Source organism: Haematobia irritans, chromosome 4 (assembly GCF_050003625.1).
Source record: "Haematobia irritans isolate KBUSLIRL chromosome 4, ASM5000362v1, whole genome shotgun sequence".
NCBI classification, from domain to species: domain Eukaryota; kingdom Metazoa; phylum Arthropoda; class Insecta; order Diptera; family Muscidae; genus Haematobia; species Haematobia irritans.
The window spans coordinates 219,922,104-219,949,191 of NC_134400.1; the positions used below are offsets into that span (position 1 = coordinate 219,922,104).

Sequence of the window (27,088 nt, forward strand, 5' to 3'; positions counted from 1 at the left end):
CATCCGATTTGGTTGAAATTTGGTACGTGGTGGTAGTATATGATATTTAATAGCCATGCCAAAAGTGGTCCATATCAGTCCATAATCATATATAGCCCCCCATATAAACCGATCCCGAGATTTCGTTTTGGAGCCTCTTGGAGGAGCAAATTTCATCCGAGTCAGTTGAAATTTGGTACATTGTGCAAGTATATGGCCGTTAACAACCATGCCTAACGAGGTACATATCGGTCTATAGTTATATATATAGCCCTCAGATAAATCGATCCTCAATCACAAAAAATTTGTCCATGTCAAGTTCATAATTGTATATAGCCCCCATATAGGCGACCCCCATATTTCAATTCTGGCTCTCTACACAGAAAAAAATTTCACGAACATTTTTCCAATTAAAATCTTAATTGAGTTTTAAAAAATTTTCAATGAAAAATTTAATTGAATCAACAAATTTTTTAATTGAAATAAAAATCAATCATACAAATTAATAGTATCAATTAATTTTTTAATTGGATCAATTAATTTTTTAATTGACTGCCAATTAATTTTTTAATTGATACTATTATTTCTGTGATTGAAGACATTTCAATTAAAAAATTAATTGTATCAATTAATTTCGTGATTGAATCAGAAAAAAATTTTTTTGTGTGTACGTATCGTGCAAAAAGTCCATATCGATTCATAATTATTTGTAGACTTACTTATACATAACTTTTTTGTCTAATATATACCACGTATTAGAAAACGATGTTACCACAATTTAGAAAACGATGTTAAGAAGTTTTAAGATACCACAACCCAAGTAATTCGATTGTGGATGACATGCATTCGTAGAAGTTTCTACGCAATCCATGGTGGAGGGTACATAAGATTCGGCCTGGCCGAACTTACGGCCGTATATACTTGTTTCATCTGATATGCTGTGGTCGTTGTATTTAACTTTTTGATCATTAAGAAGTCAGAATTTTTGTTTTGATTTCACTATTTATGGTGTAGGAATTTGTTCAATAAAATTAATTACCTCCCTTCAATCACTTTTCGTACTACAACAATATCAAATTACTTGACATTGGAAGGTAACGAACATTGATTCACTTGACAATATGTGGAGTAGTTATAAATTGTGACATTGACTAAGAAGAAATATTTTAAAAGGCCGTGTTTTATTTTGATTAATTCATCGTCAGTTGTTAAATGTGGTTAACCATATTATGAACATAAGACACTACAAAAGCTCAATCGATAGTAAAAAAACATTCGGAAAATATGAATGAACTCAAAAACTAGCAAAATCAAACAAATTTATTCCAAATTCCGAACTCTTGTTTCACTTTAATATTTAAGTTTGTCGCTTAAGTCTTTTGTTGCCATGGCAGCCACTACATTTCTTATGCTTTACAGATATCAATTTAGATTTCTCACCTTTTCTAATAAATCTATTTTTACGATTTTGCCTATAATAGCTATAAATGATGATAATTGTTTACTATGAGACTAGTAATTATTAATATTTATGGCATTTAAATCGATTGCAGTTAGAAATAATTCAAACATTTAGTAAGTACAAAATGAAACCAAACCACATATTTATTACGCGCTCTATGAAGTTCTCATTGCTTATTAGACATTAGATTTGATCTGGTTTTATACTTTGTTTTATTTGTTTTATTTTTTTTTTTTGTACTTTGAATTAAATTTTTTTGCAACCTTGGAAAAGAAAAATCATATCATTGTAAGTACGCACAACGTAAAGAATCCAACAAAAAACTAAAGTTCATTTCCATTCTACCACAATAATTAATTCTATGTCGTGTATATATCGCTTTGAGACAATTGTTCTACTTTTTCTAGAAATTCACACAATTTTATAAAATTTGCTTATGAGTGATTTATTTCATAGCAATTTAATCTAAAGTTTTGAAGAATTAAGAACGTGAATCAATGTTTTTAATCTATGTACGATATTTAGTGCCACCTTTTTTACATTTAGGAAACATTTACTATCGTAATTCAAAAGATTTTTTGTAAATCCAATATATCTATGGTAAAATAATTAAAGATATATTAATAGTTTTCGAAAATTTGGGTCAAAAATTGTTTTCAATTAACGGCCATTTTCATGTAGCTCCGTTAGGCTTTAACTGGCAGTTAACAGAAAGAAAAATGGAAATATCTTTTCTCCGGTTAACTTTAGCTGAAACATTTTCAGCAGTTAAATTTCTAATTGGCATATGGAATATATAGGCAAGATGACAGATATGTAGATATCACGGTTTAAAAGTTTGTTAGCTAACATAGCACTAACGGAGCTTCATGAAAATGGGGGTTAAAATACATTTTTGGCAAGGTTATTCTTAGGTTACAGAGGTTCAGAATGAACTTTGAGCCTGTTCGTAGTCTTATATAAAGAAAAAATTCTCTTAATACAAATCTAGCAATTGCAATAGTTCTATTGTGGATGGCGTCACGGAAAAATTCACTAATTTTTTTAGCATAGCATATATCAAAACCGCATAGCTAGTTACACAGTGATTGGGTAAAATGTGTGTTTTAGGATACAGAAATGGATGAAGGGGCCCCACGGACGAACAAGATGTCACACCAAGATTGTATGTGATGAATATTTATATCACCAAATTTCAAGTATTTAGGATGAAAACAGAGAGGTGCCCTAATCTATATATATATATATCTATATATATATATATATATATATATATATATATATATATATATATATATATATATATATATATATATATATATATATATATATATATATATATATATATATATATATATATATATATATATATATATATATATATATATATATATATATATATATATATATATATATATATATATAAATTAGGGCACCTCTCCGTTTTCATCCCAAATACTTGAAATTTGGTGATATAAATATTCATCACATAATAACTTTAGAACCGATGTACTTGAAACTTTCAGAGATCGTAGGGAGCGTTCATGTGGTTAAAATAGGGTACCTCATTTTTGGACACCTGGTCGCGGAGGGGGACCTCCCCTTTGTCGGACTTTTTGAAAATTGGACCAAAGTTGACCGATTTGCTTGAAATTTTCGTTGAAGGTTGGGGTTGGCATCTAGATAAAGATCCGCTACTTTATATTTCGATATTTGGTGGCGGAGGGGGACCTCCCCTTTGTTCGGCTTTTTTAAAGTACAGTAAAAAAACTAAAATTCTCTAAATTATCTGAGATATACAGAGAACATGCTGTGAGGTTATGGAATTAATATGGGGTACCTTATTATTTCATATGTGGACTGGGAGGGGACCTCCCCCTTGCCCTACTTTTTGAAACTTGTAACAAAATTATGCGATTTGCTTGAAATTTTCATTGAATGTTGGGGTTGGCATCTAGACAAAAATCCGCTACATTATTTTTCGATATTTGGTCGGGGAGGGGGACCACCCCTTTGCCCGACTTTTTTTTTAAAGTGCAGTGAAAACAAAACTAAACTCCCCCGACTGAAATTTTACGGAAAAATGGGTGAGGTTATGAAATTTATATCAGGTTCCTGATTTTTTAATAAAAATAAAAGGGCATAGGGAGACAATTAAACTTTACCGAGTTACAGAGGACTGGGGAGAGGTTACGATATTAATAGTTGATACCTGATTTTGTGATATTTGGACGGAAGAGAGGCCACCCCTTTAGGCTTATAATTTGCTTGAAATTTTCTGGGACGTTTACAAAAGATACGCTACCTCACTTTTCGATATTTGGTCGGGGAGGAGATCCTCCTCTAAAACTGAAAAAAAATATTAAGTTTTCTTGAAATTTACAAGGTTATGAACACACAAAAAAATTTTTTTCTGATTCAATCACGAAATTATGTCTTCAATCACAGAAATGATAGTATGAATTAAAAAATTAATTGAAGGTCAATTAAATAGTTAATTGATCCAATTAAAAAATTAATTGATACTATTATTTTTGTGATTGATTTTTGTTTCAATTAAAAAATTTGTTGAATCAATTAAATTTTTAATTGAATATTTTTTAAAACTCAATTAAAATTTTAATTGGAAAAATGTTCGTGAAATTTTTTTGTGTGAACGAAGAGGCAACCTTCCTTGCCCCACACTTGAAGGAAAGTTTCAAGAATTTGCATGGAAGGTTGGGGGTGCTATTCACTACGGTGTTTGTCGATATTGTATCGGGGAAAGAAACAATAGAGCAAAATTTAAACATCTCCGATCTACTTGAAATTTATAGGGAACGTGGGAGGAGGTGATTAAATTTATACATGATTTTTAAATTAGTCTATGATTTCTCGATATCTGGTTGGGGAAGGGGAAAATTGAAATAAACTTTGTCGATTTACTTCGATAGAATTTATAGGGACCATTGAGTAGTTGTGAAATTAATATAGGGTACGTGATAGTCCGATATCAGGTCGGAGTGGAGCGAAGGTAGGGAGAGGGTTCCCTTTTGTCAGTTTTTTTTCTTAAATTTAAAGTAGAGGGTTGTCCGTAAATGGGAACTCGGTACATAATTTTATGATTTTTGCACAAGCTTCTGCCAGACTTCTTTTTTGTAAAGAACTTAAATTTACATGAAATTGGCAGCCAACGTAGAGGGTGCATCATTTTCCAACATTTTAGCAAATATTAATTGGATCAAAACTGTGTTTCTTTACTGTAAGGAAAATTTATCTTACTTACATTTTTGCAAATTTGAAAGATTCTCTTGCTTAATTTAATGAAAAAATTAAAGCTAAAATTATTAACTTTCCTTAATAATATAAACCAGCACACCCAAAGAAAATATACTTTCCTTCGGAACGAAATTCGCCTTTCTTATAAAGTATTTTCTCTTGGAGCAAATAAATCTGACTTTGTGATTCTACGATTTCCTCTAAACTGTTTTATTTGCTTTTCAAGAATTTTTTTAGCGTCAAAAGAAAACTATGCTTGTCTGAAATTTATTTCCACAGAAAAGACAACTTTTCTTTCAGTGTATAAATTAATTTATACTGGGTTATGTTTTATTCACCACAATTTATTCATTTTAGTTGAGGACATAGAAGACGCAATTTGTGATATAAGTCATTTAGAGGTAGAGTGTAACTAAACCATATCTCTTTAATATATAATTAGATTTAATAAAAATGAATTAGTCATTAAAGATATTATCGGTGGGTGTCTGTTTACACTACACGATATTTTACTCCATGACTATAACGAAGAAATTTTCTAAATAATTTACAGTTTGCAAAGAAATTATTAATCTTAATTTTTCCTATAGCTTCCGTATTAGGATACGATAAGCCGTTGCTACATAAATCAAAAAACTAAGAACAAAGGTTTGACCACATTACCATGAATAACCAAAAAAAATTTTGCTTTAGCCAGTAAAAGCCTCACTTGTAAACACCATGGTTTTCTTCCACCAATACAAATTTTAAGAGAATCAGAGGATTTCCTCTTAGATTTTGTTACACATGGCTGAAGAATAAGTGTGAGCTGAGTCGAAAACAAATGCTCTTACATTGCTGTAGGCCCCAATGAAACAATTGATGGTTTATACTCTCAGATAGATAACTGAGACAAATATCCGACATTGGCTACTGGCATTACTCAGAGCCAAAAGTTATTTATCTCATTTGCTTTGGGGCATTAAGCCATGATCATCTATCACAAATACTCACACATACACACACATGGCTGGCATGCTCCATTGGTGGTGTTGAGTGAGTACATGCTTGCTAGTGTTTTTACGGAGGGGATTACATGATGCGGTGCTTTATGCTGTTGGGTATATTTTTGGTATAAAATGCAAACTTGATCTTAGAATGGTTACAGTATTCCGGGCAAATTCAAAGAGTTCGTAACGGTGCCAAGGAAATACCTGAAGTAAATCTTTATTCCAAACAAAAATTAGATTGTGTCCAATAGAAGATTTAAAATAAAAATACTATAAATTATTGTGTTTGTATTTCAGAAATTGAAACGAAAAAAGCTACCAATCCAACAACAAAAAATATTTCTGCATTAAATCAACATGTTTTCAACCGGTAAATTTGTTATCCTTTTTGTGGCTTTGAGTGCTTCGGTTGTTTATGCACGACCAGGATATGCAGTGGATTACTATGTGAGTGTTGACAGATAATAAAAAAATAGAAAGAAAGAACAATGCAATAATACTTTAATTATAAAAAATGTGACATTTTTTGTTGTGGCTAAAGCGGATACTATTGTTTTCTCATGTGACTGAATACATTAATGTGCCAATAATGTAAGGTTATAAATAAAAACAAAATAATGCAATGTCGATGGCAAAATGAGTAAAATATAAAGTGTCTTTGAAAATTATACAAATAATTATTCATGTTTATTAAAGAAAAGGAAAATGATTTTATTACGATTTATCATCTGATAAAAAAAATATATGAATACGAAGGTTATAAGTGTTGTTCTTTTCGCACGTGATTTTATTAGTCAATCAATATAAGTAATGATAGATAAATTCAAACCAAATATTTGGCTTCAGCCAATTCCGTGTTTTGGCTTTTTAATGGACTTGAACCAGACAATTGATTTTTCAAAGCAGTGAAAGGAAGCTTTCCTCTTCATAATATCGAAAATTGGTTTCTTTATTTTCACCGAACTACTACGTGGATTAATATAACATAATGTTATCCATAACTTTTTCTCTTTTCCAGGATCATCCCAAGTATGCTTTTAACTATGGAGTAGCAGATCACACGACGGGGGATGTGAAATCACAGCATGAAACCCGTGATGGTGATGTTGTAAAAGGTATCCTTAAAGTTTCTTATATGTCAAAGATGTCATCGATCAGGATGAAGTAAATTCAAATATTCCATAGCTTTTATTGATATGACGTACTAAAGAACAATAATAAAATTAATTATAAACCTAACAAAACTAGTGCTTAAATCACAGACAGTATTAACAAACACAAACAGTAACAATTTTGGTTGATCCCATAATTGGAAACAGAATTTCATAAATTATGTAAATTAATACTAGAAAACTATAAGATATATGAAAATAAAGATATTCATTCCATTCTCTATCTTTTTATTTAATTTCTGATTTCAGGCCAATATTCATTGGTGGAACCCGATGGCTCAATACGTACTGTGGATTATACAGCCGATTCTATTAATGGTTTCAATGCAGTTGTAACAAAATCAGGGCCAACTGTCCATGCCCAAGCGGTCGTTCCAAAACCAGTGGTGGCTGTGGCCCCAAAACCTGTAGTGTCCTATCAGCCTGTCTATAAACAAGTGGCTCCAGCACCAGTGCTAGTAGCTTCACCAACTCCTTATGGTAAGTCAATAAAATTGTTTATAAGATAATTAATAAGCTACGTATTATAAAAAGTTAAATACTGCTAACACTTTTAAGCACAAACAAATAGTGAAAAAGTAATCGTAAAATATTTTATATAGAAGTAACAGATCAGCGGTAAAAGTTGCAATGGCACCTTAGCTTCTCCCAACCACAACTACCAAAACAACAATGCAAGTCTCACCCCCAAATCCCCGTCAATTAATCGTCACCTTAGCTAGTTTATTGACACAATGCCTTTCCTTCAAATTACAAACAATTTACATTGTTTTTGTTTTGCATTGTTTTCTCTGTCTTTTTTTTCATATCCGAAATAAACGACATTCCCACACATCAAACCAAACAAATCAAAATACATTGACAAACAAACATCCTCTAAAAAACACACATCTAAATCAATCCCAGACGCAGGCATTGATACATATCGGATGTTAAAGCTATTTCGACGTCATGCCAACTACTTCAATGGTCAGAGTTTGAAATTGCGCCCTGATGAGGATATCACGGAAGAATATGAAGACTATGGAGGAGATTATGAGGATTATTGATTGTGAAATAATCTTCATTATATCAAAAGTATTTATCAATTATAATATTGGGATTGTTAAATATAATTTACAGATATTGAAGAAGAGATCTTGAGTTGACCGTTTTTATCGTCGGCTATAGGAGTACAGGCCATTTCTTCATTTTTATTTATACATCAAGAGCTAAATCCCTGTTCCCTTGCAAATTTCACGTAAATCAGTTAAACAAAGCGTCACTAGTTATTTTAGTTTAAAAAAGTGTTTAAAAGTGATTGGACTGGAAGAAAGATCTCACCTGGTTCAGTTAACATAAACTGGGGAAAATGTTTTACCTTTTTTTCTGAAACTGAAGATCACAAAGTTATATTTGATCAAGATGTGGGTAAGAGAGGTTAGGTTAGGTAGAGTCTTCAGTCCATTGTGATACAACAATTGTTGAACTTGTTATCCATGAAATCCCATTGCGGTGAAACCACTTAGAGTAGTTTGAAACTCTAAGAAATGTTACCAGCATTACTAAGAGAGGATAATCCGCCGCTGAAAAACGTTTGATATTCGGTTGAAACAGGAATTTAACTCATTACCCTTTGTATGCAAGGCGGGTATGATAACCATGCACCGCAGTCGCTCCCTGAGAGGCCACCAAATAAATATCCAGGAATGAATAATCCAGAAACGTACCCACAAGAATTCATCTCTTGTTTCCAAACTTTTGAAATAAACCCGATAACTTTTTGTTTGCTTTTAAAAAACAGGGGGTTTGCAGTTTCATTTCTACTAAGACAGCGAACTTTGACTTGTATTCAATCATCGATTATAATTAAATCTGCTGTCTCTGTCTTACACTGAAAAAAAAATAGTGTCGTGAGGCCGAAGATTTCATGTTCTTGAAATAGGAATGAATGAATGAAATTTTAATGAAGTCGTTTTGTCCTTAGAGATATGAGATTCGACTTTAGACTAGGTGTCTTTCAACATGACTTTAATAATTTAAAAAAAATTCAAAATTAATGAAATCGTCTTTACGTTTGTTGACTTGTTGTGTCGTTACTCCAAAACAAACAAAGGTTCAAAAAGGAGGTGGTTTTGAATACTTTATCTGACAAAGAGGTTTTTACTTGAAACATAGTGTAATTTGAACTTGAAGTCCAGTCTGAAATTGGGGAATTTAAATTGTTATTAATACATTTTTAAATGACTTTAATAGCACTTGAAGAAAAAAATCTGAATACAAATGGAATCAAAATTTGTTTCCTACAAAATAGTACGCAAAATTTAAATAAAAAAAAAATAATTGTGTCTTAATGTAAACCATACTTCAATTCTCCATTTCTTTGGCTTAGAATCAATGCCAAAATCATGAGTGTAAAGACAAAATCATTTGAACCGGGCTTGCTTGTTTCCAGTGTACGGTTTGCCTTATTATTAACTAATAGTTCCTCATGTTTCAGCTTCATCACTTAATCACAAATTTAAGCGCTGGAATAGCCGTCACAATTTGATCTGTATTTATATAGAAGCTGTGAACCTTAGACCCCTTTTTAATTGATGTGACAATTTGAATGCAGATTTCTATCTAATGTTATACTTACCTGTTTAAGGCTATCAGATACCGCATTAGATTTAAATATTCGTGAAATTTAAGGCACCTAAGGAATAAATCCAAAAAAAATTCCAGTTTATGTCTTAAGTCTTTCGATTTAGAATAGCGAACATATCAATGTTTAACATATAAATTTAAACATAACTTTTTTACTTAAAAATCATAAACTTGCTTTTAGTTTCATAATTACTTAACAATCTTCCTTTTTGTTAAAAACTAGGTTAATTAAATTCTATCATGCAACAAATATTCCCACTGCTGTTGAAAAAAAGCCTCCTCAACAATGGAATAAAACTCAGCCGAAAGTGAACAATGATTTGTTTGCCTTCTTCAATGCATAAAGCATATTTGCACTTGCTGATGTAAAAAACAAAAATAATACTTTATGCAAATCATTGGAAAAACAAAAATTTCTCAAAGAAAAACAGAAAGATCCCAGAAAAAGACAACAACAGTGTACCACCAAACACCAAAAATGGCAATGAGGATGTTACAATTGGAAGCATCGGCTTTGTGACATAATTATCGTGTGATTTTTTCACTTAGATTTCTGCAACTGAAATATAGTGCAATCGGTGTTGTTGTAATGCACCACTGATTAGTCATACGGTTGCAATTCTACTGACGATTTGAAAAGACTGAGGCGAATCATCAACATTGACGAATTCATTACGAATGCTACGGTGTGCAAGATGCTGAACGTTGTAGTTTTTTGTTTCTTAAAATCATAGAAGCTGGTGTTTTAGTTTAGATTTAATTATACTACGAATAATTTACACATGGGTCTCTGTTACCAAAAAAACACCTTCATAGAGTATTCATTATAGATTATAGCATAGAGACTTATATGGGACATAATGATAATTTGTGCAACAAATCTATGTCTTGATATAGACATTTGCAATAGACCAATAGGTGTTTGTCAAGAAACAACAAAAAAAAGTTAACAAATTAAAGAACAATAGATGTCTTTCATTTTGTATAGAAGTCATTATGGTTGGGTGGCTTTCTGACTATTTAGCCTAAGAAATTTTCCCATAAAATTTCTCATATTGCTAGTGATTTAAGTATTTTGTTTAAGATTTTTATGATGTGAAAATTTGTTCGTAAATTTTAATTTTAATAATTGTTCCCCCTTGCTCTATACTCCACAGTTCACAAGCAGTATGTTGCCCCAGCACCCATTCATTACGATTATGACGATAGCTACTATAATGATGGCCAATATGAGTATGTACCCCAATATGCAAACTATGGACCTGCCCACCACCATCATCATTATGCCGGCCACTATTGAAAATAAGTTGGACTTTAATTGATAACTTACATGGATTGGAAATTTTTAAATTAGTACAAGTGTTTTTTTTACATAAGAAAGCTCTCAATTTTCATTATTTATAAATGTGTTTTTAGAATTAGTTTCTCTTTTTTATTTTATTTTTTTTTTGTTTCTTCAAAAAAAAAAAAACAATTATTGTTTAATTTAAGTTCTTTTATTATAAAATAATATTTTTACATCATACGACGAATATAGATTTTAAGTTTGTGTACAAGCCAAGGAAACCAAATTGATAATAAATCGAAATTGTTGATACATAAGAAAACTACATTCACATAAAAGAGAGTAAACCAGATATTTTTTCAATGTTTAAATTATTAGCATATTACTCAAAGCGGCCCATATTGTAGAATGTCCTTATAACATGGACTTAAGTCATTAAACCTTTCATAAAAATGGATTTGAAAGGGAGTTGAAAGTTAACAATATATATTTTTTGCTCTACAATAGAGTTAAAACCAACTAATATAGGCCCAGAAGCAGTAAAATTCAGAAATCGCTCAATACTAGCGAATGGTCAATAAACCAAAGATGGGTTATAGAGAAGACAATTATAATGTTCTCGTGTTACAGAGGATAAATCTAAGTTTCGTTTGAAAAGTATTCTTCAGTGTTGGCTTATCTCGTCCAGACAATGATTGTACACTGAAAAAAATATTGTCGTGAGGTCAAAGATTTCATGTTTTTAAAATACGAATACAAATTTTTCTTAGCATAGAAGACGCATTTCTCTAAAAAAAAGTTATTTTCCTTGTCCAAAAGTCGAACTTTTTATATTTTTAAACTTTTCAATGAAGTCGTATTGTCCTTATAATTAAGTGATTTGACTTAAAAATGGGTATCTTAACATGAAAGAAAAAATGTATAGGCTAAGGTCAACTTGACTTTAATAATTCAGAAAAATTCTTTAAATTTAATGAAATTGTATTTAAATTTGTTGTCTTTTTGCATCTTGACTACAAAGCAAAAAATCGTTCAAATATAAGACATGTTTTTCAAAACTTTATTTTAAAGAAGTTTTTTACTTCAAACATAGCATAATTTCTACTGAAAGTCGAGTCCTAATTTGGAAAACAAAGTTGACGTTAACTCGTTTTTAAAGGACTTTGATAGTATATGAAGAAAAAAAACTGAGAAAGCGAAAAATTAAAATTTGCTTCCTAGAAGCAAGTACACAAAACCTAAATTTAAAAGAGAATTGTGTCTTAAAAGTATCCTTACATGTATTCTCCGCTTCTTTGGCTCGGAATCAATACCAAATTTTTTAAAGTAAAGACAAAATCTTTGGAACCGAGTATGCTTTTTTTTCAGTGTACGTGGAATTAAAACGTGGAAAACTCTGCTTTCACCATAGAAACTCCCTGCATATTTCCTGCTTTATGCAAATAGTCAAGTTATATTAATACAAAAGGGGGTAAAGCCTCGCCCTTTGTATAAAGAAATCACCAACTAGACATCGCTTTTTCAAGCTCCTATGCAAAGGTAGAGCAAATGGATTCAGTTATGTCCATTTTGAGACAAAACTGGCAAAAGTGAAAACCAAAATGTGAAGGGCGGTCCCTTATTACCCATTCAAAATGGGGTATTTCATTTCACCTCAGGAATTCTCTATATTTTCAAATAAACCTTATCAATTATGTTTATCTGAAGTGACAAACGTATAGATATCTTAAGATGTGTGTTTCCTTTTTCACCTTACTGAATCCCGCCACGTTCCTCAAAAACGTCAGTTACATTAATTCAGATGCGTGAATTTAATAATTGTGACCATAAGAGATCGGACTTTCATGTCGCAAACTGATACAAAGCCGCACCTCAAACAAATTGGATCAATTTCCTATCTGTAATATGGCAACTGTCAAATTTCTGATAGATTGGATTTGTACTTTTGTTTTCATCGGTAAAGAGTGCGAAAAGACGTTCTAGTGCGATGAAATGATATTAAAGGAAATTTCATGGCGACATCGACTTTTTGTCAAAAATAGAGGAAATTTACTTTTTTGCAATCTGAGTATTCGAATAATCGACTTATGTTTTTTTTCAAAATCAATTGACAGAATTAGTGGCCATAATAAATTAACCGACTCTTTAGTCGGAAAGGATAAATCAATTGTCGATGTCGATTTAAATCAACGAAAAGACTTTTTATCGTTGTGAAACTTCTTCTTTAAATTAGAAAGGGTATTTTATACCAGACTTTTGCTATCTAATAGTATGTTAAGAGGTATGTCTGGTTGGGACGCACAAATCTATAGGTGTATAGGTCAGTTGAAAATGTACGCCGTCGATTGGCCACCAGAACTCAAGCGCTGCCGATTGTAATGTCGCTCCACACTTGTATTCATCTATTGAGTGGCCAAAATAAATGCAGAATATTAACGGGAAAATGTCATTAATATAGTAATGAATCCCTGGACCAGAGAAGAAATAGGATTTTCTCGCTATTTTTGCGGCGACCATGTGACATTATGTAACTGCAAATAAAAATAAATGATACAATATAGAACAAATGCAAAGAAAAACAAGTATATACGGCCGTAAGTTAGACCAGGCTGAATCTTATGTACCCTCCACCACGGATTGCGTAGAAACTTCTACGAAAGACTGTCATCCACAATCGAATTACTTGGGTGTGGTATCTTAAAACTTCTTAACATCGTTTTCTAAATTGTGAGTTAGTCCATACGTGGTAGAGAGCCAGAATTGAAATATGTGGGCTATATACAATTATGAACTTGATATGGACCAATATTTTGTGATTGGGGATCGATTTATCTGAGGCCTATATATACCTATAGACCGATATGGACCTAACATAGTTAGGCGTGGTTGTTAACGGTCATACTAGCACAATGTACCAAATTTCAGCTGACTCGGAAGAAATTTGCTCCTCCAAGAGGCTCCAAAACCAAATCTCGGGATCGGTTTATATGGGGGCTATATATGATTATGTACTGATATGGACCACTTTTGGCATGGCTGTTACCACTACGTACCAAATTTCAACCAGATCGGATGAATTTTGCTTCTCCAAAAGGCACCGGAGGTCAAATCTGGGGATCGGTTTATATGAGGCTATATATAATTATGGACTGATATGAACCAATTGCTGTATGGTTGTTGGATAACATATACTAACATCACGAACCAAATTTCAACCGAATCGGATGAATTTTGCTCTTCCAAGGGGCTCCAGAGGTCAAATCTGGGGATCGGTTTATATGGGGGCTATATATAATTATGAACCGATTTCGACCAATTTTTGCATGGGTGTTTTAGGCCATATATTAACACCACGTACCAAATTTCAACTGAATCAGATGAATTTTGGTCTTCCAAGAGGCTCCGGAGGTCAAATCTAGTGATCGGTTTATATGGGGGATCAATTTTTGCATAGTTGTTAGAGACCATATACTAACACCATGTACCAAATTTCAGCCGCATCGGATGAAATTTATTTCTTTTAGAAGCTCCGCAAGCTTAATCTGGGGATCGGTTTATATGGGGGCTTATATAATTATGGACCGATGTGGACCTATTTTTTCATGGTTGTCAGAGACCATATACTAACACAATGTACCAAATTTCAGCCGAATCGGATTTGCAAGCCAAATCGGGTGATCGGTTTATATGGGGGTATATATAATTATTTAGCGATGTGGACTAATTTTTGCATAGTTGTTAGAGACCATATACTAACACCATTTACCAAATTTCAGCCGGATCGGATGAAATTTGCTTCTCTTAGAGGGTTTGCAAGCCAAATTTGGGGGTCCGCTTATATGGGGGCTATACGTAAAAGTGGACCGATATGACCCATTTACAATACCATCCGACCTACATCAATAACAACTACTTGTGCCAAGTTTCAAGTCGATAGCTTGTTTCGTTGGGAAGTTAGCGTGATTTCAACAGACGGACGGACGGACGGACGGACGGACGGACGGACAAATTTGAGAACCATTTAAATACTTACTGCCAGCATACATTTTTCTCGTCTAGAAATTTTCACAAAGACAAAATACATGGTTTTCGAGATAATTACATACTCTAAATAAGCATTAACTGGATGCGACAACCATGCCCACAAATGTTTTTTCTGTGCATGCAACAGAATTTATCACCATCGCAATCAGCACGCGACACCCAGAAACGGCTTAAAAAGGAGGTCCTTGGCATCATTTCTACCGCACAAAGGCCATCAAATCTCCGGATCTTTGCGCAAGAGTATTTTGGAGAGTAAAGTAGGCACTAAAAAATCCCAAAGTGTCGATCTCAAGACGGCGCTTTGTCGGGACAATAGGACAACATACCGCAGAACCACTTTCATGCAGCATATGATGGCTCAAGTAGGCAATTCAAACAAATCTAAATTGATTCTAAAACTGTTTGTTATTTCCGACGTATTTTGCTTTTGAATAAGAATATAAAAAAAAAACAATTTTATCCCATTGCATTACATATCAGCAATCATGCATATATAAAACATGTTATAGCAAATGATACAGCTATGTCCATAAAACATTCGAGTATGTTATACCACATTGAAGTCTTAAAAATGTTAAATGTCATCTTTTTGTATGCGAACCATATAAAACAAAATTATCTAAATTGACCAACTACAGAACATCCTGTTGAGGAAACATAGGCATACAAAATAAAACTTTCTTGTAAAGGGTGATACGGTCAAAATTTGGTCAATATAAACTTGACGTATTTCTTTCAATTTTGCATTTAAAAAAATCTGAACACCCCTCATTTTGAAGGTGTGTGTAGAATGTTGCTCCTATTTTGATTTTGGAATTCACTCTTTAGTTGTCAAAATGCCGTCCAAGCAAGAAGAACAGCGTATCAAAATTTTGCTCGCGCATCGCGAAAATGTAATTAAAGTGTTTGGGGAACGTTTGTCGACAGCCATGAAGTCTGGATCGGGGGGAAATCGAAAACCAGAAGCCGCTGAGACGACAAAGAGAGTTGCCGGTAGTTTCAAGCGAAACCCTAACCTCTCTCTCCGAGATGCCGTAAATAAGCTGGGTGTATCGTCTACAACCGTGCATCGAGCCAAAAAACGAGCCGGACTATCGACTTACAAGAAGGTAGTGACTCCAAATCGCGATGATAAAAAAAATACGACGGCCAAAGCGCGATCCCGGAGGCTGTACACGACGATGCTGACGAAGTTTGACTGCGTGGTAATGGACGACGAAACCTACGTCAAAGCCGACTACAAGCAGCTTCCGGGACAGGAGTTTTATACGGCAAAAGGAAGGGGAAAGGTAGCAGATATTTTCAAGCACATAAAACTGTCAAAGTTCGCAAAGAAATATCTGGTTTGGCAAGCCATCTGTACCTGTGGCTTGAAAAACAGCATTTTCATAGCTTCCGGGACTGTCAACTAAGAAATTTACGTGAAAGAGTGTTTGAATAAACGTCTGCTGCCTTTCCTGAAGAAACACGGTTGTTCCGTACTGTTTTGGCCGGATTTGGCATCTTGCCATTACGGTAAAAAGGCCATGGAGTGGTACGCCGCCAACAACGTGCAGGTGGTTCCCAAGGACAAGAACCCTTCCAACACGCCAGAGCTCTGCCCAATTGAGAAATACTGGGCTATTGTCAAGCGGAACCTAAAGAAGACCAAAAAAACTGCTAAGGACGAGCAGCAGTTCAAGGCAAACTGGCTTTCTGCGGCGAAGAAGGTGGACAAGGTGGCTGTACAAAATCTGATGGGAGGTGTCAAGCGTGAGGCCCGGCAATTCGGATTTGGAAAAGCGAAAGCCTAACTGAATATTTTTCCTGAATTTTATACTAATTGAACTTGAACAAGTATATACAGCACTAAGTTCGGCCGGGCCGAACCTTAAATACCCACCACCATGAACCAAATATTAGGGTTTCCTTTGAAATTTTAGGAGGGCTTGAGGACTTGAGGACACTTCCCGAAGATAAATTTAAAGATTTCACCTATGAGGACTATATCAGATTCTGGATTTATAAGAACCATTTTTGTTTTAGTTTTAGAGGAATCATTAACATCTCTTGTAAGTGTGCAAGAAAATTATAAAATAACGTCTTGATTTGAAATCTTAAATCTGTAGAAGTAAAATCTGGAAATTTTACATTGAGTTTCAAGCAATTCAAGTGAAATCGGTCTATATGGAGGCATTACCAAATGGATCGAGCCTAAAATACCAGAATATTTACAATTTCAGGCAAATCAGATAAAAATTACGGTTTCTAGAAACCCAAGGAGTTAAATCGGGAGATCATTCTTATGGGGGCTATACTAAAACATAGACCGATACTCACCGTTTCCGGCACACCTCTTCATGACCCGAAAATACCTCTAGATTTCCAATTTCAGGCAAATAGGATAAAAACTTCGGATTCTAGAAGCCCAAGAAGTAAAATCGGGAAATCGGTCTATATGGGGGCTATACCAAAATATGGACCGATACTCACCATTTTCAGCACACCTCTTTATGGTCCGAAAATACCCCTAGATTTCCAGTTTCAGACAAATTGGATAAAAACTACGCTTTCTATAAGCCCAAGACCCAAATCGGGAGGTCGTTTTATATGGGGACCATACCAAAACATGGACCGATACTCACAATTTTTGGCACACGTATTTGTGGTCCTACAATACCTCTAGATTTCCAATTTCAGGTAAATTGAATAAAAACTGCGGTTTCTATAAGCCCAAGAAGTAAAATCGGGAGATCGGTCTATATGGGGGCTATACCAAAACATGGACCGATACTCACCATTTTTGCACACCTCTTTATGGTCATAAAATACCTCCAGATTTCAAATTTCAGGCAAATTGGATAAAAACTACGATTTCAATAAGCCCAAGACCCCAAATCGGGAGGTCGGTTTATATGGGGACTATATCAAAACCTGGACCGATATAACCCATCTTCGAACTTGACCTGCCTGCAGACAAAAGACGAGGTTGTGCAGAATTTCAGCACGATTGATTCATTATTGAAGACTCTAGCGTGATTACAACAGACAGACAGACAGACAGACGGACAGACGGACATCGTTATATCGTCTTAGAATTTCTCCCTGATCAAGAATATATATACTTTATATAGTCGGAAATCGATATTTCGATGTGTTACAAACGGAATGACAAACTTATTATACCCCCGTCACCATTCTATGGTGGTGGGTATAAAAATAAATTTAATTTGATTTTTTTAAATAAACGATTTCACCGATTTTCCCTTGACCAACGTATGACCCTTTAGTATTAAATTCATTCATTGCATTCTCAATATGTTAGTTAAATCGGACCGAATTATATGGGGGTTGGTCAAAATCTGTGCCAAATTTTTGTTTAACGGTTAACACTTTTTTGTCGTTTGAGATATAAAGAAGTGTAAGATTTAATTATAATAATTTGAATATAATTAAGTTCGTTTAGAAAAATGAATCTATCTATTACCATTCTGAATAAAATATTGATTGATGTAGTTAATTTGTATCAATCAGTTGTTTTCAAGGTTGTCTATAATTCAGTTTATATACGACGATAACGTAGAATCATAATCATAGTAAGAACCATGCGGGAGACATATTCAAATTTCAGAAAACAATTATATAAAACAATGCTAATTTGGCAGATACGCCATAATTTGAAACAAATTGCATTTAATGTAGGCTTATGCGAAATAGGGAATTATATACAGTTCTTCCGAATGTAACAAAATTAATTTCCAATAAGAACGTGGGTTGCATAATTACACTGTATTTTCATATATCCATACCATATTAGTCCACAGCTAACCACTCAGTATAATGCATTGTAATTTTGTTGATGCAAACGCAATAACTGATGTAAAAATGTTATACAAAGCAAAGTATTTCGTTCATCTTCCCAATGAAATAGTTTTCATTTTATCTTTCATTTCTTTTTTTTTCGTAATGACTTTTGGTCAATATATTTGCATAGAAAAGTCTTTTAGTGCCCCACTGCCGTTTCCTGTTAATTGGTACAAATTTATGCGAGCGCTATATTTTCATGGTTTAATGTGGAAGCCTTTTTTTCGGTGCGGACATTGTAAAACTCGGTTTATGGCCTTTTTTCTTATGTTATCAAATTTCACAATAACATGATGTGTTGAACTTTGAAATGGGGAAAACTTAATGGAAACTGAATTCATCTCATAAATCTAACAGAGAAAATTTCACAAAAAAGTTGTTAAAATATTTTTTAGTAACATTTATAGTCTCAAGCTTTTATTATAAAAAATGGTTTGTAATCAGACTTAAACAAATGGGGAGCTTTAAGTATAAGCTTCGGACTATATATAGCGCTTCTCAAAAACTGCAACATATTTTTAGGCGTTATTGTCAATGAGCTTAAATCCAAAGACTTAAGACAGAAACTTTTAGATAATACGTAAGACTTAAGACACAAACAGTATGACATCCAGCTTGGCTGTTACAAATATGTCTTTAATTATATTGCCCCTTTTTATATAGCAACCTAAATAGAATTTTTTAAAATGTCAGTTAATTGTTGTTTTAATTAGTCTTAGATAAAAGAAATATTACATTTTTGAAACATATCCCATGTAAGTACAAAATTTATTCTATAAATGATTTATGAAACACATAATGCTCTCATAATTTCTATAATAAATTTCATATTTATTATCTGTTCCACACTACACTAAATTAACTTTATGGAAATACCTGCAATATCAGCTTATTGTACGTGCTGTGAATGTGAGTTATTCTTTTGCTTGCACTAGGACTCGTTTGTAGTATTAAAGTGCGTGTTTATCGGCCGTTTATATATAAATTATTAAAAATCTTAACATATAATACTTAGTAATAAATGGCTGAACATATATTATCACATTAGTTGTGTAGTGTTTCTTTAATACTGATTGCATATGTGCATTTCCTTCTTGGGAACCAATAGTGCCGGGTAATTTGTCAGTTAACTTAGCATTTGTAGATACTTTAAATAGTTGGTATGAAATTATTACTTTTTATTATGTGGCTAATTGTTAAAAAGTAATAAATTTATTATTTATAAACTAGAAGGAGAGCTTGTAGTTAGAATTAATTTGAAGGCATTATTCTTACAATAAAATTAGGGATTAAAAAATATTCAATTACGGGCAGTTAAAGAAAGGCAAATTACAACCGTACACGCAAAGAAAAATAAACGTTTGGAAAATGGATATCGAAAATATTGTTCTTTTATTGCAGTTTTTCGAAATAAAATATCATTATTTCGTTTTCCAAATGTTGCATTTGGTCCTTCGTTTGTAAGAAACTACAGTGATTTGTTTTCTTTAAATAAAGTTTCTTTATGTCGGCTTGTGTTAGCCCAACAATGTAGTGTACAAATAGAACGCTTGGCTGTATGGGCTGCTTGTGTGTTGATGGCTATAGCGATAATCGGCAACAAGAGCTACAGGCTCAAGTCGACAGTGCGTTTGCTTACTAACTATATGTAAAAAAGTCAACGTTTATCACAAGAGTCTATACTTTATTACAAACTACACTGAAAAAAAAGCATGCCCGGTTCCAAAGATTTTGTCTTTACTTTAAAAAATTTGGTATTGATTCCGAGCCAAAGAAGCGGAGAATACAGTAAGAATACTTTTAAGACACAATTCTCTTTTAAATTTGGGTTTTGTGTACTTGCTTCTAGGAAGGAAATTTTAATTTTTCGCTTTCTCAGCTTATTTTCTTCATATGCTATCAAAGTCCTTTAAAAACGAGTAAACGAAAACTTTATTTTCCAAATTAAGACTCGACTTCCAGTAGAAATTATGTTATGTTTCAAGTAAAAAACTTCTTTAAAATAAAGTTTTGAAAAATATGTCCTAAATTTGAACGATTTTTTGCTTTATAGTCAAGATGCAAAGAGGCAACAAATTTAAAGACAAATTCATTAAATTTAAAGAATTTCTCTGAATTATTAAAGTCAAGTTGACCTTAGCCCAAACATTTTATCTTTCATGTTATGATACCCATTTTTAAGTCAAATCACTTAATAATAAGGACATTACGACTTCATTGAAAAGTTTATCGACTTTTGGACAAGGAAAAAAACTTTATATTAGAGAAATTCGTCTTCAATGCTAAGCAAAATTTGCATTCGTATTTTAAAGACATGAAATCTTTAACCTCACGACAATATTTTTTGCAGTGTACCTTACCGCAAACATCAAATGACAAACGATGGTTGCTTTTCTAAAACTTCGTTTGAGAGGAAAGAATTATTTTTTTGCGTGTAGTCGTTTAAGAGTATGTGGCATTCTCATGTTGTTCTGCCTGAAAGTAATAATATCAAAATTCTAATTAAGTTAATATTTAAATACTCAACGATATTAATGCAAATCGTAAAAATATATATAACAAATAATCTTATATTTTAATGTATATTGTAACTTAAGTATTAGTTTATTATATAATTGGAAGAGCAAGCCAAACACATTATTATCACCATTAAAGATGGCCAATGATTTAAGAATCAATATTCCAAATAACCAATTACCATAGCAAACTCGGAAATGTGTGATAAATGTCAGTTATTAGCCGTCAATAGAGCAAGTCGTTTTCGTGGAGCATGCTGTTCAGTGGCTATTGGTTATTGGCTGCAAAACTTATTTATGATGGTGCTAACCTTGAAAGCCATTTTTGCCAAGATGACAGTTGCCGGTGTTTTTTTTTTTCCTACATTTTCTCAATTACTGCTTCTCCAACCAGCTTCTTTGGTGTTCTGCATACATCGAAAATTAATTATAAAATTGCAAGTCCAGGTTAGTTAGTAATTACATGGGGTTAACAGATCGAATCAATATCAAATAGATTTTTTAATCTGACAGCCGGATTGACTAGACATGCTAGATTTAATCAATCCACATCATATGTGAATGTTATCAGATAATTATTGATTTTTATCACCTGGAGGGATTCTGGCAAAATATTAACAGAATAAGAATGTAGATTTGAAACGCATGATACATAAATTATATACAGGTGATCTTGTAAGGAATTTTAGATTAAATACCATGATTAGAGAAACAAGTGAAAATGGCTTTTTGTTTTGCTGGTATACCTTGCACTATGGATTTAAAGCCACATACTATAAACAATTTTAAGTTATTAAAAAAAAAAAACGGGCACAAAAATAAAAAAATCTAGGATATGCCTATAAGCCATAGGCTGTGGTATAGAACAAAATTCAACTTCTTTAAAAGTGACACACAAAAAATTAAATATAATCAATTAGTTATAGCCAAAATAACAATTTCAACTTTTAAATACTAAAACAATAATTTCTTGTCAATATAGGGATGATATAAAAAGTATACTGATATAATATGGCATAATCGGAAGTAGACGTGTGCGCGTGACACGAAACTGTCGTGAACAAAATCTGAAGAAACTTTCGTGAATGGGACTAAAAATAATATGTCGTGCGTGAGAAATAAAATCGGTTCGTGAATGTGCGTGAATAAAATTTCTGCAAAATCACGCTCACGAAAAAAATCAAGATTTAATTCTTTCTGATACGATAACTGAATTCTATTTAGCTGTCGAACTATCTCCTATTTATTAATTTTGTTACTTTTCCTCTTTCCCGGTTGGAAAATGTCGTGAGTCTCGTAAATTTGTCGTGAGTCACGTTAATTGTCGTGAATCGTGCGTGAGCGTGAGTCTTCAAAAGTAGTTCGTGCGTGAGCGTGCGTGAGTACCGGTTTACATTTCGTGAACGTGCGTGAGTGTGAGTGGCTACCAAACATATCGTGCGTGAGCGTGCGTGAACAAACATTTTGCTTCGTAAATGTGCGTGAGTGTGAATGAAATTTCACTCACACTCACACCTCTAATCGGAAGAATATTGTATGGAAATTGTGTCTCAAACATTTGGTGCATGCTCAAAATTGGTTATAATATATCGATCGATTCATACCAATTTAGTATATTTTCCTACGGACTCTAACGAATACCATATTCGGATTAAATTCTAGCCATACATACGGCTTAAAACAAAGACATTTTAGGGCTCTGTCTATACGAGCTCTATAAAATTGGCATACAAATTTCATTTATCAAACTGTTAGTCTCTTTTGGCAATTAAAAACTAAAAAAAAAGATTAAAAAACCTTTTTTGATTTCAATAGATTACCAATTTTCTTCAATTTAAAAATTTGTTTTTGAAGAAATTAAGATTGCACAATCTTTCATAACAGCTCAATATTCATTTAGAAATGAACCAATTGCGAAATATATTCCACTAATTCCTTTATGATCCAAAAATGGTATGAGATCCTAAAGATAAAATAATTTGGATAGAAACAACTACTTTAAAATATAAATGTGGTCCTATATGTTCTTGGCCATACCATCTGATTCAATATTCTTGTAGCAGATACTCGCGTACAGCTATTGATAACATTGCAACTTGATCGAATTCGTATTTTTGTTGAAGCGGGAGCATCCGCCGCTGTAAAAATAGCATCAACAAGTATATACAGCAGTAAATTCGGCCGGGCCGAATTTTAAATACCCGCCACCATGAATCAAGTATAATAGTTTACTATGAAAACTCTTCGTCGTAGTGGGTTACTTGATAATATATAGAATTGTAGGGGGTTTGATGACAAATCTTCTCCCTAACGAGCCAGCTCCCGAAGACAAACTTTAAAGATTCTACCTATGAAGACCAGATAAGATTCTGGATTTCTGAGAACCAATATATGTTGGAATTACGCCAATCTGTGGATTTTCCGCACCATTTTCGGCACACCTTTTTATGGTCCTCAAATACCTCTATATTTCCAATTTCAGGCAAATTGGATAAAAACTACGGTTTTTATAGGCCCAAGACTCAAAATCGGGAGGTTGGTTTATATGGGGGCTATATCAAAACATGGACCGATACGAACGATTTTCGACACACCTCCTTATGGTCCTGAAATACCTCTAGATTTTCAATTTCAGACAAATCGAATAGGAAATACTGTTTCTAGACGTCTAAGAAGCAAAATCGGGAGATCGGTCTATATGGGGGCTATACTAAAACATGGACCGATACGAACCATTTTCGACACACCTCTTTATGGTCCCAAAATACCTCTAGATTTCCAATTTCAGGCAAATCTGATAAAAAATACGGTTTTTATAGGCCCAAGACCCCAAATCGGGAGGTCGGTTTATATGGGGACTATATCAAAACTTGGGCCGATATAGCCCATCTTCGAACTTGACCTGACTGCAAACAAAAAACTAATCTTTGCCAAATTTCGGGACGATAGCGCCAATATTGAAGGCTGTAGCGTGATTACAACAGACAGACAGACAGACGGACATGCTTATATCGTCTTAGAATTTCTCCCTGATCAAGAATATATATAGTTTATATAGGCGGAAATCGATATTTCGATGTGTTACAAACGGAATGACAAACTTATTATACCCCCGTCACCATTTTATGGTGGTGGGTATAAAAAGCATTTGAATGCAAGTGGCAAATATCCTCAATTCTAATCACCGTTTTAAGGTGCGTAAGACAGTGAAGATAGTACGCATTTCAAAAGATAGTACGCATTTCAAAAGATCACTTAGGAAATTTTCAGCATAACATTTCGGAGATGAGAGATAGATTTGTGCGATTTATGGCGCATCTGATCACTGCGTACAACAAGCGCAACCATGGATTCATTTCACACCAATGTTTATCGCTGATCTTCTGAAATGGTGTAATGGACTGCATGATGGTGTAATGCGCCTTGCAGGCTATAAGTTTATCCGGACGACTGTGGTCGCATCGAACATATCCCTTATATTGGCCACATTATAAGTTAAGTCCGAATGTATAATCGATACTGCTACATGCACTAAAAAAAAGCATGCCCGGTTCCAAAGATTTTGTCTTTACCTTAAAAATTTTGGTATTGATTTCGAGCCAAAGAAGCGGAGAATACAATTAAGGATACTTTTAAGACACAATTCTCTTTTAAATTTGGGTTTTGTGTACTTGCTTCTAGGAAACAAATTTTAATTTTTCGCTTTCTCAGCTTTTTTTCTTCATATGCTATCAAAATCCTTTAAAAACGAGTTAACGACAACTTTATTTTCCAAGTTAAGACTCGACTTCCAGTAGAAATTATGCTATGTTTCAAGTAAAAAGCTTCTTTAAAATAAAGTGTTGAAAAACATGTCCTATATTTGAACGATTTTTTGCTTTGTAGTCAAGATGCAAAAAGACACCAAATTTAAAGACAATTTCATTAAATTTAAAGAATTTTTCTGAATTATTAAAGTCAAGTTGACCTTAGCCCAAACATTTTTTCTTTCATGTTATGATACCAATTTTTAAGCCAAATCACTTAATTATAAGGACAATACGACTTCGTTGAAAAGTTTATCGACTTTTGGACAAGGAAAAAAACTTTATATTAGAGAAATGCGTCTTCTATGCTAAGCAAAATTTGCATTCGTATTTTAAAGACACGAAATCTTTGATCTCACGACAATATTTTTTTCAGTGTGTTTATGGGATCGATAACACATTTACCGATTATTTAGTCATCAACTAACTGTCGTATCGATTGGACACACTATAGGATTCTTTACAAACACAGACATTCCGTCCGGAAAAACTTATAGTCTGTAAGACGCATAACTGAATTCGGCGAATGTACAGCGAAGAAGCCGTAAATTGTGCATCGGCTGAAAAGATGATGTTCCTTCTGCATTACACTCGGCGAATGTAATATACAGAAGGCGACGACCATCCCATCTGTCAACCGTTTTGTATTACAATATCTCAAGAAAAAAAGTTTGACACTCATTTTGGGCAAATATTTGCCTAGTGTGACCATAACCAAAGTGTCTTCAATAAGAACAAAATTGTGGTTCTTCTATGACCCAAATCAAAGTTTGATATGCTAGTTTCCAAACGATTTCCACTAATTTGATTGAAATCATCCACATGCTTTAGAATTTCTAATTGAATTCTTCACTTTGCAAAACAATAGGGACACGTGATTTATCGACCAATGAATTCTTCAAAACTAGTTTAATTCTTTACATTCAATAGATATATTAAAGCCAAATGAATTAACATATTAATAAATTCCAGTTGCAGCAATTGTGTTTAACTTCAAGTATTTCTTCTGCAGAAATTCTAATTCGAATATCTCATGAATTTATCGTTATAATGTCTGCACTCAATTAATTCAATTCAAGTCATTTGTTAAGTATTTCCGCTGAAGCAGGTGAAAATTAAAAAAAATTAATATGAATGAAATAACTTGAAGTCAAACATATGTATAAAATTTGAATATTACAATAAATAGGATTATTTCTTTGTATTGGAAGTTATTTTTGTAAATCGTTAAATGTTCGTCCCCATTAAAGTTCGTTTCATCGATTCTACAATCTTCATTAAAAATCCTTTATTGATCATTGACATTCGTATAGCCTATATTAGTTTTGAAAATCATTTTTTGGCTGTTTATATTTCGATAAACAAACTAACGAAACTGCTTCGATATAGTTTTGAATTATATACATCGTTATAATAATTTATAAATTGAGAACATAGATTAAAATGCCCCCTAAGGTGATCACTTTTAAGCGTTGCAGTGGGTGATTAAAAATGATTTACTCACTGTTTGTACATGAATAATGCAGATTTTAATTACCCTTCATTTAAATACGAAAATAAATGAAACTGATAAATATTAAAATCATTTGCCATAGAAAATCATTCATTGTTCATCATTCAAATTAGACTAAACCAAACAAAAATACAAATGGTATTAATTGGATTGGTATTGAAATTAGCCATACATAACCAGAAATATCGAATAATGACTTTATAGACAATTATTCGCTTTAATCCGAATTCATTCAAGAAAATTATCTTCAGGTATATTAACATACAAATACGCCCAAATTTGACAAAAGAAAGGCATACATTTGTACAGTAATGTAGCTTGCTGTTTTTCTACACATAAAAAAGTAGCTCGTAATTTATAACAAGTTTTGAACTTTACTTTGGTTAATCGTAGAATAGATTTATTTGGTATTTTTAATGAAATAAATGCAAAAAAATGTTCATTGTAACTGGTATGATCAAGAATGAGATATGCAAGCAAATATTTATCCGTTTTTTAAGGAAGTATACACAGACGAAATTCCTGCTAGTACTAAATCCCCATAATTTCTTTTCCAATCCAAATTTATTAAACTGTTCGAAAAATATATTTTC

The 27,088-nt window shown here is 32.9% G+C and overlaps 1 protein-coding gene across 1 annotated transcript; it reads left to right on the forward strand.

Moving 5' to 3' along the window:
- Positions 1-5,747: 5,747 nt before the first annotated feature.
- On the forward strand, positions 5,748-11,120 carry LOC142234513 (larval cuticle protein A3A-like). The gene is made up of 5 exons (XM_075305673.1): positions 5,748-5,897; positions 5,986-6,135; positions 6,707-6,803; positions 7,110-7,340; positions 10,646-11,120. Exons 2-5 carry the CDS (start codon positions 6,046-6,048, stop codon positions 10,786-10,788), a joined length of 561 nt encoding a protein of 186 aa, XP_075161788.1. The 5' UTR covers positions 5,748-5,897; positions 5,986-6,045; the 3' UTR covers positions 10,789-11,120.
- Positions 11,121-27,088: the final 15,968 nt, after the last annotated feature.